We start from the raw sequence: 15,173 nt of genomic DNA on the forward strand, positions 1-15,173 counted from the left end.
TATCAGAGAGGTGGGGTAGGGGACGCTGGGATCATCCTCTAATGCGCAGGGATATGCTTGATTTGGAGTTTAAGATGGTATATGAAATCGTGTCGCGCTCTGAGCGCTCCCTCCTGAATTTGTTTTCTATTTCTCCGCACGCGTTTTCTGCTTCTTAGATGTTTGTTTTCTGTTTTTTTTGGCTTTTTGGTTTTCTACCAGTGTATTTAGCTTTTTGACAATTTTTTTTCCAAAAAATGGTTTTTGCGGAAAAACACGTTTTCTTCTTCTTCTGCAAGAGGCACGGTCTACCTTCCACGAGAGGCATGATTTTGCTTCCGCGAGAGGCACGTTCGTTCCTCTCAGAAATGGAAAACAAAAGTGTTTTCTCTTCTTTTTGGCTTTCGCGAGAGGCACGGTTTGGCTTCCGCGAGAGGCATGGTTTTGCATCCGTGAGAGGCACGGCCGTGCCTCTCGAAAATCAAAAAAGATGTGTTTTATGTTCTTTTCTCTTTCGTGAGAGGTAAGGTTTTGCTTCCGCGAGAGGCACGGCCATGCCTCTCAAAAAACAAAAAAATGTGTTTTCTATTTTTTTCCTTCCATGAGAGGCACGGTTTAGTTTCCGTGAGAGGCATGGATTTTCTACTGAGAGAGGCACGACCATACCTCTTAAAAAATGCATTTTCTCTCTTTTCTTCCATGAGAGGCACGGTTTTTCTTCATGAGAGGCACAAGCTTTCACGAGAGGCACGGCCGTGCCTCTAGAAATCAAAAAAATATGTTTTTTTCTTCTTCTTTTTTTCCTTCCGCGAGAGGCACGGTTTTGCTTTCACGAGAGGCATGGATTTGCTTCTGCGAGAGGCATGTCCGTACCTCTCGGAAACGGCTTTCGAAAAGGGAAAAAACATGCTCGCGGTTCGGTTTTTTGATAGGTTTATTTCGTCCAGTTTTTTCGTGAAAAAAAGTTCGTCAAAACCTATCAACATGGGATCTAGTTTTCAATCTCGACGCGAGGAATCACGGTGAAAATGGTTCGAGATTTGGATGCACGGTTTAAGACTTAAAATGTTTTGAATAAACAGATCTATGAAGAAGAGGAAAACTCACAAGTTGCGACAAGTGGCGCACATGTAGTGCGCCACTTGTCGCAGCCTACGGAGATAACACCATTGTACATGCCCTGATTTTTAACCTTGCGGGGTCTCTAATTTAAACAAAAGAACGAAACATCGAGGGGAGCTTCCTCAATTGCATTTCATTATGAGAGAGTTAATTGAATTAACAAGGGAAATTAGATAGGAAAACCATACACTTTTGGTTAACTATGAAAAAGCCAAGCAAAACTCCACACGCGGTTGCACTACCTAGCTATACTAGGTTTGGGATACCGGTAGACAAGCGAGACAACCATCGAAACTCCCAACAATCGACACCTCATTGTTGCTAGAGAGAGAAGCAATAAACGAAGGGAGGTGGGTCAACACCAGCCCAAACCAAAGGAGGGCACTAACGACTACTACACCTCTTGCAAAGGTCACTAGCGTGTCGATCACACCCAAAAGACGTTGGTTTCTTCATCACTTGAGTTGGGGCTTGGTGAGTGGAGGTAGACATTGTCAGTCGAGTTAGTGTTGAGAAAGAACTTGTATATGGGGGATCTGTTATTATGTCTCCATATGTAGACTCGCCCTCTTTGACTCGTTAGTTAAGTGCATCGATGTAGTAAGCTCTATGATGGTTAGGATATATTGGTACGAGAGGTGGCTGAATTACCATGCAACTATGACTTAGTAGCAGTTTGACTCGGGGAGGAGGACGGGGGTTTGGGTTCACTTGAAAAGTTGAGCCGACTTGATACCTACGGGGACAATGATGGTAGATATGGATCTATATATGGTGAACGGGTGAATGGTTGTTGGATCCTTTGAATACAAGGTTGCGTTAGTGCTCGATCGGATCCAACCACTCAAAGACAAGGATCCCCTATTTGGCGCGAGGGGGGGGGGGGCATGATTCAGGATGTGCTTGATATCGGAGAGGCGGGGTAGTTGGATCATCCTCCTTTAATGCGCAGGGATATGCTTGATTTGGAGTTTAAGATGATATATGAAATTTCATTCAACAAATGTGGTGATCTAGTGGCGGAAGCTCGTCGCTACATTATCCATGAGATTTTTGTCGTTAAACTGTCGATGAGTGGGGTCTTAAATTCTGCGGACGTGATGGGTGATGCACATTTTATGACCGGTCTGTCAATTAAATAGTTATGTTTTCGGGCTCGTTGAGGCCTAGTTGCCCAAACAACAAGTGGCTTGGCTGCCCTAGAGTAGTGGAAACCCCTATATTAAAATGCAAGTATGTCATTTTTGCCAGCACTGTCTATCGAGGTAGGGTCACCAGGTTAGTATCCTCCTGGCCTAGCCTACAACTCGGTTGCCCAAGAGGAGAATTTTGCACAGGAGAGAAGGGAATAAACCCCTGAGACCCCACCTCACTGGGAGAGTCACCATCGAGCTATCTCGGTGTTGAAGGAGAAGAAATGGGACCCCCATCCTGGCATGAAGACCTTGCCATGTTTAGGCTTAAAGAAACCACTCGACACCTCTGATTGGGCGATGAATCCACTTAGTGTGTTACCACTAAAAGGCTAGAGATGGCAGCTAACAAGGAAGGTCGAGCTTCCTCCACGTCTTCGTTGGCGACACACACAACTACCCCGCATCCTTAGCCATTCCCATCCACACACCCCTAGATGAATAAAAGTAGAGAGACAAACCAATGTGGTGATACCCTCTCACATCGTCTTCCCAGTATCCAAAGCAGAGCTATTCACTTACCATTTGGTCCATACATGTCAATATTTCCCCTTCCTAAAGATTATGCCCGATTATTTGCCTTTTTGGTTATTTTTAGAAAAGGAGGTACCCGGCATCAACATCGATTGATGCCCATAGCCATTTATTATACAATTTTCAGGGCATTACATAAATAGATAAAGGACACAACCTCGAACAATACATTTGTACATAAGACTCTCATGCATTACTAAACCTAGTTCTATGCTACCATATAGCCCGTACTACTATCTCCAAATGCTTGCATCCAAAGTCTAGAAGCCCCGAGTCTCCACATGCTGATGTAACGACTACATATGGATCCGATGCGTAGCTCTGTGGATAACCTGCAAAAAAATGGAAACTTTGTCATTGTTAAACATAAGGCTAATAATCTCACTTGGATTTCAGCCTTAAGTTTCTCATCCTCCCCACACAACTAATTTCCTAACATATTAGATATACTAGTAGGCGGTGGAATATTAAACAAGACATTGGCCGTCTATGATAACAAGCGCATGAATGGGCACAATAGGAAGAAGTGCTCGATTGTTTCATCCTCGTCATGAAAACATCGCTTTTTAGTTTTTACTACAATGATATATTTTGCTAAGTTATCCTTAGCCAACATGATTGTACAAATATATACCAATCCAAATTCGTGATCTTAAGGGGGGCTTTTACCTTCATGATATATTTTTTCCTAATAAAATATTGTCATTTGTCAAATCAGCGTACTTATACTAAGAGGCGGATCTCTGAGCCAAAAATCCTCGCCAATCTATCATTGTTACCATTACCAACTTGGAAGGAACCCTTTGAAAGAATTCCTCTTTGACTCGCACGAGACCTTTCCAGAATGGAGAATTTGTAGGTTTCACTATCACTTGTAACAGCATTTCGGAATTAGTGATTTAATTCGAAACAACTCTTACTATATATATATGCCCATACCCATCATTTAACAGTTTAAACAAACACTTGGTGAGCAAACATTTATTTATTTTTATCTCCAGAACCTCCACCCAAAGACCACCATGTCTTTAGGTCGGAAAGTAGTGTTTTAAATAGTTAGTTGTTATTTGCGCTAGCTTATGATTGTCAGATTAACAGAAGAAACTGGTTTTGTAATATTCCAGCCTTTTGCGACCTTCCTTAGGTACCTCGGAGAATGACAACATGAACATCGACATCCCTTTCGCTGTCGAAGTTGACTGGGATATTTTTCTTAAACATGTCCTCTATACCATCCCACTCCTTATTCAGGAGCATACAGATGTAGAACCAATATAACGAAACAGGAACGTCCCCACTTCGCCTTTCTGATAGCTCACATGGGTAGGCTCTACCTTTTTAGAATTCCTCTGGGCCTGTTCAAACTACCTATATTCGACATGTTTTCATATATGATAAATGAAACAGAAGTATGGAATGTATTTACCTTGTCATGTCAGAAATATGCTATTCAAAAACGCATATCCAGCAACCACCCCACCTTCATTTAGTGAAGCTGCTTTGGTCCTCAACAAATAACCGCACTGATCATTTATAATGACCTTGTCTTTGTTCCTATATCCATGAAATAAACAATTTTAGGAAGTGTTAAATATATGTCAAATATTACAATAGCTGATAATGTATTACCTCAGGTAGGCTCCAAATATTCCAAACTCAGAAACCACATTATCCCTAACAAAAGTTCCCTCGCGGACAAGATAGCTGGGGGATGCTGGTGGGAATATCCTTTGCATTAAGATGTATGCTGCAATTTCATTGCTTCCATCCTTCCGAAGGCGAATCAATGTTTCACGCAGATTATCACCGTAAATGTTGTTCCCTGAATGGAATATCAGGTTTACTCATCGATCATTAGTGTCCAACATTTTGGCTGCGTAGTGAGATTGAGGTAATACCTCCACCCTCCCTCTGTGGTTTGAGAACAAACAACTCCGGTGATTCAATAGCGGAATTGACTATATTGTCATTCTCCAAACTCCACAATCCTGCGAAGCATTTTCGTACATTTTCGATGTCGGATTTGTTGTCTAGAAACCTAGTATGAAATGCAGGGTCAGAATAGAAATCATATGGAGAAGGAACCATTGATAAAAGTAAATAGCAAGTATCATTGGATATTTTGTTTTATGTTCTTTTTTACTTGACTTCCAACTATCTATGTAGTCAAACTATCTGAAGTTCGACCATGGACTTAATGCTATGTAGACTATTTACAAAGAAATTATATCATTACATTAGTTTTTTTTATTCATATAATTACATTTTTAACAATATATTGTTATTACAGTAAACCTGATAGTTACATTTTTACTATGAGGTTTAGTATAAAGTTTTAGCGAATCATGTGTCACTATGCAACAATAGTGAAATGTGATTACCTTTCAAGCACTTTTTCCTTTGCCAGTTCTTGCTGAATCTTCTTTGTACCGACAAGATGGTGTGCTATTGATGGGCACTTAATAGCAGAAGAACGCTCGATCAAGAGTCTTGCTCTCCATTCCTTCAAGAAAAAATGCGGCAGTTGTCTGAATACCAGCTACTTCAGTAATTCTACTGAACTACGGTAAACAGTGCTAGACAAAATCAATGTTTAAGTTTTATGTTTGTGCTTGCACATCTATGTTCAATGTTTATATCCCATCAAAAGAAAGAACCATTCAACACATCAAAAGATTAACCCTATATTAAGTTTAATCGTAGTAAAAGGAAAGATAGACATACAGCTTCTGATGGGTAATCAGCCGGTGAGTAGCCTGCCCTGAAGTAAACTACTGCAACTGGGCGTCCATTTCTGAATGACAAAACAAACAAAGTTATATGTTCCTCAAATCATGCATGGCGACATTGCAAGTAACATTCTTGTAGAGAGAAACATTACATCACGAGTGTCCCATCAGGACGAAGATCCCCCTCCGCTTCTATTTCTGCCATTGTCTTGCGAATAGTCGTCACCCCATACGTGAAAACAGAAGTTAAGGAAAAAACATCATACATTTTTCGATAATTGCACGCTGTGACCTTTTCTAAAATCAAATTAGATTCCTTTGCATTGTTTATTAGTGGCATCTAGTATAAAGCTACAACATGGCATTAGCATAGACTGAAGGATATATTTCTCTCAGCGCGACTGTGATCCAGTACTGGTCATACATGTACCTTTCTTCTGCTTGAACAACGACCAGAACTACTGCGCTGAACGAGGAAAACTTTTAGTCAGTATAGAAGTCTTAAGAAGGTACATGTCTGCATCAAATTAAACACCTAACCTTTGGTTGTTGTACTCGGCCCATGCAGTGGCTAATGCTTCGGCATGCTGGGTTATCGCAGTGTTTCCAACAACACTAGCTGGATCCAAACCAAGTTCCCTCTCATGGTGTCTGATCAGATTTCTGCACGTTGCATTCAGATTGGTATTGTCATCAAATGGTTCAATAGAAATATCCAAATATAGTTCCACAACGTATGTGAGATTTTGTGCAGAGACAATAAATAAACTCGGGTATATATGGAATCTGACCTGTGGAGCTCAGATACACCACAAGCAAGACCGTTGGAGGATGTGGAGATCGTGTTGAGCTCTACTTGAAGAAGCTTGTCCGTTGCCCCATCTACCATGTAGTCCGACCTGGTCAGACCCAACTGAATATCCTGAAAGATGTATCCAAAACCACATCATTGTGAGTTTTTGATAAAATCTCATTGCTGGAGTTAACCTAAGAATAACATTTAGTTGGATAGAGTTAGCACTTAGTAGTAACCTTATATATTTTACGTGTAAGCAACACACTTACCTCTTTCTTGTTCAGTTCCATCATCTTTGAGTGAATATCTAGAAGCCTCCTAGTGAATGGATCCACTTCTTTTGTCCTGAATGAGAAACATTGATTTTCAAAAATTATTTGAATCCAAGAGCATATACACTTAAATTCTGATGTTCGATTCTCTGAGAAAATAACCTTGCCAAAGTCTGCTGCAAGAAGTCTCCATCCAGGCTGACACGGTGAACGAGCTCATTGAAAAGTGGAGCCAACTCTAGCGCTTGCTCCCAGTAAACCTTTGGGAATGACATCGGCAAGAGAGCAAACGGAGCATGGAGCAGACCAACACCAGGTGCCTTTCCTGATCTCTGCATGCAACCCGTGACAAATTACGTCAAAATTGTAAAAAATAATTCGTGGAAAACTCAAAAACCTTGCGTCTGAATGCATTGAAAGAAAGATGAGTTTGTACAAGCATGAAGAATGGCGAATGGCAACACCCGAAGATTACAACATGATGCCTCTAATCGTTGGAGACTACCATCATGGGAAGCAACGCCACCGCACCCCTTTGCACCCACCGTCGCCCATTAATTGCCTCGCTTTTGTCTTGAACGTGTGAAGTAGGTGAGCTAAGATGAGTTGAGCAATGTAAAAGATGATAGCGTTGCGATGCTTTCAGATGCACCGGGTTTTTGTCAATCTTTCAGATGCCCATCCAAAGAAAACGAGTGAATTGCAAAAAACCACCACATTTGAAGTTCTCATCTGGAATTGCCACCATATTTCTTGAGCGCCCCAAAAATATATCCCTTTTCTTGTTAATTTTCTCAATAAACACTGATGACCGATCTCGGCCAAATTAATCCGATTTCTAACAGCCGGGGCCGCCTATAACTGCTCACGTGGCATAAAACGGTCAACACCGTTTGTTGACTGTCAAATTAGACATGGGGCCTACCATTTTGTGGCATTTCCACAAGCACCTTGTGTGCAGGTGCAGTGCGCCGCCGGAGCAGCAGGCTGTGGCACCAGGAGCGCGGTGATGAGGACCTGTTTACCGTACCCGACGCTCCGATGGGCTTGACCACCACTTGCACCGCCCTACTGATCCTCGTTCAGCACCACCACGTCCGAAGGCGCGGTCCATGGCGGCTTTGTATGATGAGGACAGCGGCGGCGAGCTGGCCGCCATGATCCCAATGACGAGTTGGACCGCCGTTAGCGCCACCATCTCTTCCTCCTCGCCGCTCTAGGAGTCGGCCATCTTTGTGGCGCCGGAGTCGTGCACTTGGGTCGTTCCTGTAGCCGTTCACGGCGGCGTCCACATACCCCTCGTCGCCCTGGATCCCGATGGCTGCGGCGGGAGTTGCATCCATGGACGGCGACTAGCACGACACGGGTGGCAGCGCGCATCGGGCGCTTGGGTGGCAGCCATGGCGCCGCCGCGGAGCATCTCGGGTCACGCTGCTCAAAGGGGCGACAACGCCGTCTCCGCAGCCCACAAAACAGCGGAGGTGGTGGGTGGCCTCGGGCCTGTGCTGGAGCAAGTCGCCAACGAGAAGCAGCGGCAGAGTATGCGCCGACGGCATGCAGCGGCGGCGGCAATTGCGTGCGGGCAGAAAAGGTGCGGCAGAGGAGGAGAGTAGGTGGACGAGGGGTGGATAAGACCCTGACAGGTGGGCCCTTCTTCAAGTTAATAGTCAATGCCATTTTGTGTTGACCATATAGTGCCACTTGGGCCTGACCAACGGGCTCTAGTTCTCAGAAATCAGATTAATTTGGTCCAGACCAGTAATCAGTGTTTATTGAGAAAATTAACAAGAAAAGAGGTGAATTTTTGGTGCGCTCAAGAAATGTGGTGGCAATTCCGGATGAGAACTTCGAATGTGGTGGTATTTTACAATTCACTCAAAGAAAACCTCTCAAGTTTTTGTCAATCTGCTTACGGGTCTTCTTATTTATGATTAGGAACACTAATTGGCACAGATTTTCGACAAAGGGTAAATTTTTATTGGCTCGAAATGAAGCATCAAGGGGATAGAAACATAATAAGCATACGTTGCATCCTGCCTTTGACATCATGTGCCATCATGGCTGCTCTGCAAGTGGGAAGGTGATTCATGATCTTGTCGATCAAGGATTAGAGTGCCTCCCTCGAGGGCTTCCTGAACGATAGAAGAATCCAGGGGTATCTGGTCGCAAAGGAATAGTTCTGGCTAAGAGCATCTCCAGCCGCGCCCCCAACAGACCCTCCCAAGGTCAAATTTTAGCGCCGGCGCCCAAAAATCGGTCCAGTCGCGCCCCAGGAGACCAATTTTCGCCGGTTAGGGCCGAAACTGGCGCCGGCGGACCCAGGCCGAAGCCGGCGCGCTGGGGGCGCTGGGCAATCGGTTTTTGGCGTGAAAGAACGGCGGGCCCGCAGAGTCAGCGACCCCAGCGTCTCGTCGTCCTCATTGCCTCGGTTTTCCGCATGGAATCAATGCCAAGGCTACCATCGGTCAGCCTTCCATGGATTCCTCATGGGCGGCGGGTGAGGCGACGCGCCCCCTCCCGCCATGCATACACACGACGGCGCCCCCCTGGCCGCTATATAAGCCGGACCGCCGGTGAACGCACCCCGCCCGAAGCCTTCCTCTCCCCCCGTGCACGCACAGCCGCCGTCGCCACTACCGAACTCTCTTTCCCGCTCTCTCTGTGCACGAACAAACGATGGGCGAAAGGTTCCCCAGTGACGGGGCGGCAGCAAATGGCTTTGACCGCCGCTCTCAGCATGAGTGGGAAGCCCATCTCCTCCACCAAGCGAACTACCCGACGCCTCCCGACATGCGAGCGACGGGGCAGTGGAGGCTCAGCACCGGGGGCGTCCCTGTCCCCGCGCTGCCCGACGCCGAGCACCCCCACTACTTCCAGGCCGAGATCGACCGTGTGCGGGTGACTCTGTTGGAGGAGGAGCGAGCCCTCCCGGATTACGATGCCGGCAACCACGAGGCATGGGCGGCATACTTCGAGCACCGGCAAGCGGAGTGGCTAGCCTCCATCAACAACGCGCCACTGGTGAGGGGGCAACAACAGTGACGGCCGCCGCCTGTGGTGGGGCGCCCCCGGTCGCACGCTACACGCCGCCCTCGAGTACCTCAAAGGCGGCAACGATTCGCCGCTGACGTACCCGGCCGCCCCCGTCCCCGTCGGAGTTGCGGTCCATGGATGCCGAGGGGGGTGCTGGGCAGGTCCTCCTACTCCTCCTCCTCCCACTCCTCTGGGTCGCCGGCGCTCTTAAGCGTCAAAGTTGAGCCATGGAAACGCCGCTTGGCCGGCGCAACCGCGGCGTCGTCCTCAACAAGGGCAGCGGCGACAGTTCCTCCTGCCTCGTCAGACCGAAGACGGAGCCGGGGCTCAGCCCCGTGAAGCGCGAGCACAACGACGGGGCCGCCTTCGACGACGAGGCCGCCATAAAGTGGGCGCAGGAGGACTGGGTGCGGACGAAGATGGAGCGCCAGCGCCGCGCCCTTGAGGAGATCGCCGCTCGGCGCCGTGGCCCCGACGAGGGAGGCGTCGTCGTTCTCGATGACAGCGACGACAAGGTGCCGCCGCCAGCCAAACCAGTCCGCCGGGGGGACCCCGGGCAGGGGTCGACCAGGGACGGCCGCGTGAAGGAGGAAAAGGAGGACGACGACGGCGGCAACTTCGGCGTGTTCAGCGAGTTCTTCGGCATGTAGGCACGGCCGTTTTTCTTCTTCTTTGTAGTAGATTTGTTATTATGTTTCTATATGTAAAAAGAGCTGTGAGCCACCTAAATATCGCCGAATGTATGCCGTGTTTGCCGAAATTTGCCCTATTATGTTTTTGAATTTCTTTTTTAAAAAAGACCGTCTGGGGCCGACCGGGGGGCGGCGGCTGGAAAGCCGATCGCCCCCACATCGAAAATATCGCCGGTTCGCCCTCAAGCGGCGCCTTTTTCTAGCCCCTGGGGGGTGAACGGCTGGAGATGCTCTAAACCTGGGTGCATTGCACCCTAGATGAACAGTAAAGGAATAACAAAAAAAATCTGAAATTTGTTGCGTCTGAGATGCTCAAATATTTTAGGTTCTTGCAAGAAAAACAAAATGGCTAGGCCTCAAAGCTTTTCTTGTGTGAGACGCTTCATTTTGCCATCTCAGATGAACAGTAAAACGAAGGCAAACCCCACGAGACCGTCCATGGCATGAACATTTTACACCCTTTCCAAGAGCAAAAACATTTTGCATGCAAAGATGAACAACACTAGCTAGGCCAGTTCATCAAGCTATTGTGGTGCACCATTCATGCGTCCTTTAATGTTTCTCCTCCCAACACTTTATCGAATTTATTTGGGACATGGTTAAATCAGGTTGATCCTGATACAGCGGCACATATTCAAGCAGGAGTGTGTGCATTACTTTGGGCCATGTGGAATTGTCAAAATGATGTCGCCTTTAACAGACAAACTACCACAAAATTTGTGCAGGTTATCTTCAAGGCATCTGCTTGGATTCTTACGTGGTCGTTACTCGGTCATGCGGACCATAAGGAGCTTATGGATATTGGGTGTAATTGTTGAGAGACGGCCGCACGGGACACTTACAAGTTATAACCGGTTTGAATGACGGTCCAACAATAGGATATGTATCTAGTCATCTTAACCTTTTTAAGCATTTCGTCGGATTGTTTGAGACCTTGCTTTGAACCTATTATTTTGTTTACTAAAATAGATGTGTGCATCATGTGATGCAGAGGTGGGAGGTCTTCCTCCTTTTTGAAAAAAAGAAGAGTTCATCAAACTACCTTGACGTACGATTAATTTGCATGGCCGAACGAGAAATGGTCCCTACGTCTACTCTCTATCACCCATATGCTTTTACAGTAGTATAGGATGATTGCAGGGCCGTCTCCAGAAATTTGAGGCCCCGGGCGAAAACCAGAATGTGGCCCAAAATTTTAAACAGTTCACATAACAGAAGAATTATTTTGCGTAAAGCATACTCTCACTTTATTATATAATTGCAAGTTTTTTTTATTTGTACCTTATTTAGACATATATTAACAGTAATGCTAAAAAGATAAAAAGGGATTGCAAAGCAATGAACGGACCTCATGTTCTACCAAAAAGGAGCATTCGTGATTTTCAGAATTTTGTTGGCGGTATTTCACCAAATATCTATCAAGATAATCTGTTAGAGATTGAGCCTTAACTTCGACTATTTGTTTCTTCTTACGCTTTCAGTACCAGATTCATGCTTCCTAATTCTAGTAGACATGATAAAGATTCAGAAACAATACCTAACAAATTATAAATTATAAATGATCATTGATCAAATAGAATCTAATTAGTTTCTAACAGTAACCATCAGTAGATGAATACTCCCTCCGTTCCTAAATATAGGTCTTTCTAGAGATTTCAACAGGTGACTACATACGGAGTAAAATGAGTGAATCTACACTCTAAAATATGTCTAGATACATCTGTATGTGGTAGTCCATTTAAAATCTCTAAAAAACTTATATTTAGAAACGGAAGGAGTAGATCATTCATATACAAAGAAAATGAACTGAAAATGGAACCTTGCACTTGGAGATTAAAACACAGTCCGTAGGGCCTGGATGTGTTCCTCAATCCTGATTGACGCGACGAACGGAACCGCGGTCCAGAGCTGTTGTGTCTTCATGCAGCAAGAGTGCAAGACGATCAACAATAGGAATAGATCGAAGATAACTGCGTTGGCGCAGGCACGACTGCTAGCGCCTTCGTCAATCCCCGATCGCGGGTCGCGAGACCTAGACGGCAGTTCTCCCTGCCTGTTCGTCTGCAAAGCGATCTTGTATTCGTTTTTTTTAGGGGAGCGATCTTGTATTCAGTATTCAGATCCTGCTATTGGGCCTCTAACCTTCTTTTCTATAAGTCCGTTATTTGGGCCTCTAGCACCAGCTCGTATGCATCAAAGACAGCACGTAGTCACCTATACGTACGTTAGTTTTCTTTTCTGGTTTTTTAGCGATGGTACCTACGAAGGGATTTTTCTCTCGATGGGGCCCCTCGATTTTGGAGGCCCTGTGCGGTCGCTCACCTCGCTCCCCCTCATCGACGGGCCTGGATGATTGAGAACCCACAATATCAATCCTGTCTTTGCCTATTTTTAGTGTGTGGCATTAGTTTAGTCCCAAAATGGCAGGGCCAAATATTCCCCTTTTGTTGCCGTCACCAGCAGTCACCCTCGTTATGTCTTTGTTAGTTGTTACACCAACAAGTTGGTGCTCCTCGTGCACCTCGTGCGCCTTTTTTTAATTGTGCCTGAAGATAAGTATGGACCACAAATCATCTATCTAAAAAATTGACGCAGACGGCAATACTCCTTTGTTGGGAAAGTTGTTTTCAAGCGGGTCTACCAACAATTTGTTTACCTTATGCTGGAAAAAATATTGCTTTCGCCTGGCATAATTTCAGCTTGTCGGAGTTAATTAGAACCTGAATCTCTAGTTACTTTTTCCCTTTTCTTTTTTGCAAGGAGAATCTCTAGTTCTCTTCTGTACCACATTTAATTAATTCCTGAAGTTTGTCAGCCTAATTTATCAAAAGGATGAACCTATCTATTTGACAGATTGGTTTTTCAAGGCATTCAATTTGCCTCATCGATAAATTAAGAGCAGAATAAAGTTTGTTTGTTTTACAACCAACCCTTATACAACGCATGGTGATTACTCACGCTCTATTGTTGCCCCTAGTTTCCTAGTCCGTGCGGTGCTCCAAAGTCTAGCCTCGGTTAGAATGATGTTTAGCAAGTCCGTCGGCGGCGCACTCTTGGGACGGAAGAGGTAGGAGTTTTCCTCGTTTCAAATTGTCCATGACCCAAGCATGTGAGAGAAGCTATGGCTTTTTAATTGGGAGTATTCGAGCCGGTTCTCTTAGCCCAACAATCCTTCACATAACCCTCCAAATGCTAAGTAGAGGTGTCCATGTGGTCGCGAGCCCAAGTTTCTCAATGACCAATTTCCAAAGCCTAATGGTGAAGCGGCGCTTGAAGAATATATGTGCTCCGGATTCTTGTTACTTCTGTGCCCGTACTTAATTGATCCAAAGTGAACGACTATTATGGTGTCTCGAACTTCTATTCTATGAAAACTAAGCCAGCTGATCAAATATGCGAACTGAATGATTGCTCATTTCGCCTACATGCTCCCGCAAACAGCCCGCAGATGTATCAAGGGCGCCTACATGCTTCCGCAAACAGCCACAGATGTATGGAGGGTATAAGAGATGTCTGCGTTATAATAATTGTGCAGCTTGTGCTCTGCACTCGTAGTATCGTAGTAACGGGTAAACTCCAACGAAGGAAATGAGCAAGTAAGGTCACGTCACCGGGTGGTTCTTGTCGCCGACGACGAGGCCGTGCTGCGAGCACCACACGAGCGCCTCCTCCACGAGCTCATCCACCAGCTCCGGCGGCACCGCCAGCTGCTCGAACCGCCTCTCGTCACCCTCCGCCGTTGCCGCCACGGGCGCTGCTGTCCTGACGGCGGCGCACCGCGCAGGACGCAAGCACGACGAAGACAACGTCCTCGCGGCAGCCACGGAGCGTGGGCACACGGCGATCACATTGACAGAGCCGCTCAGGCTCGCACCGCAGGACATGGATGCGCTGGTGAATGCGTTGGCGGCCGCCATGGTCGATCGGCAGCGATCTTCGGGGTTTCTTGCTTGATTGGTGGTGTTCCGCTTCCACTGGAGTGAGGAGCGAGCGGAAGCAGCTCATATATAGAAGAAAGTATGGGCAGATGAGATGGGAGAAGAGAAGGGACAATTATATGAGGTACACACGGAAGGCATGTGTTCTGATAGAAAACGAGACGTAGGTGCACGTAACGTAGGGACAAGCAGGGAGTCAACTTCAGTGCTTATTTGCCACACGTGGTGACAGTTGACAGTGTCGCACGCGGATTGCCACACACCGGTTCAGTCCACATCGTCCCTTCCAACTGAGGTGACTTGCTGATAAGCATGTGGGTCCGCTCGATTCCGTGGGTATGCGCTCCTTCGGCGGTGGAATATGTGCTTACCCAACCTCATATGCCATGTCAGTGACCGTTAAGTGTGATATTTTGTCGATCCTAACAAATGCGTGTCTCCTTGCCTTCCGTTGTTGTGGTGCAGCTTCACCAGGCGGGCCTGGCGATTGATTGCGGCCTTGTCTGAATTTCAGATTATTACGCCAACATCGACCACCAACCTGATTACTCTCAAGGCCTGATGGTAGCGAACACGGCAATGATTACAAAGGCTGACAGCACATGAAGGAGTGTGCTCCGCGCATTTGGAAGAACTGGAATGCTATGATTTTCATGAATGGTCACAATTCTGTTACAATCTGTTTTCAACACCGTCAGGATATGAGAGTTAGAATGCTGGCCTTTGCCAGAGTAGTGTGTAGTGCCGGATGTTGGAGAGCTGGAGGCTAACGTCCTCCTTGGGTTTTTTCCCTCCTAGCTAGGCAAAGCCTAGTGTACATGGGGCTTCACGGTGAATATATAGATTCGCTTCTTCTCCTCTAATAGATACTACCTCTATAACTAA

General features: G+C 46.2%; 1 protein-coding gene across 1 annotated transcript; it reads right to left on the reverse strand.

The window, feature by feature from the left end:
* Window positions 1-2,783: 2,783 nt before the first annotated feature.
* Window positions 2,784-14,371, reverse strand: LOC119337085 (glutathione synthetase, chloroplastic-like). The gene is made up of 13 exons (XM_037609196.1): window positions 13,962-14,371; window positions 6,788-6,957; window positions 6,623-6,698; window positions 6,349-6,479; window positions 6,098-6,220; window positions 5,943-6,023; window positions 5,710-5,790; window positions 5,553-5,622; window positions 5,210-5,331; window positions 4,727-4,866; window positions 4,458-4,650; window positions 4,255-4,382; window positions 2,784-3,160 (listed from the first exon to the last, which is right to left on the reverse strand). The coding sequence occupies exons 1-12, from the start codon at window positions 14,265-14,267 to the stop codon at window positions 4,259-4,261; spliced, it is 1,617 nt and encodes a 538-aa protein (XP_037465093.1). The 5' UTR covers window positions 14,268-14,371; the 3' UTR covers window positions 2,784-3,160; window positions 4,255-4,258.
* Window positions 14,372-15,173: the final 802 nt, after the last annotated feature.

The sequence above is a fragment of the Triticum dicoccoides genome, chromosome 7B (assembly GCF_002162155.2).
Source record: "Triticum dicoccoides isolate Atlit2015 ecotype Zavitan chromosome 7B, WEW_v2.0, whole genome shotgun sequence".
Classification (NCBI taxonomy): domain Eukaryota; kingdom Viridiplantae; phylum Streptophyta; class Magnoliopsida; order Poales; family Poaceae; genus Triticum; species Triticum dicoccoides.

Excerpts from the sequence above, each read along its gene's own strand:
- LOC119337085 (XM_037609196.1), bottom strand. The coding sequence starts at position 14,267 with ATGGCGGCCGCCAACGCATTCACCAGCGCATCCATGTCCTGCGGTGCG. Across the intron at positions 5,791-5,942 it reads ACAGTCGCGCTGAGAGAAAT|GTATGGGGTGACGACTATTC; the intron begins ATATCCTTCAGT and ends TTCTGTTTTCAC. Across the intron at positions 4,651-4,726 it reads ACCACAGAGGGAGGGTGGAG|GGAACAACATTTACGGTGAT; the intron begins GTATTACCTCAA and ends TATTCCATTCAG.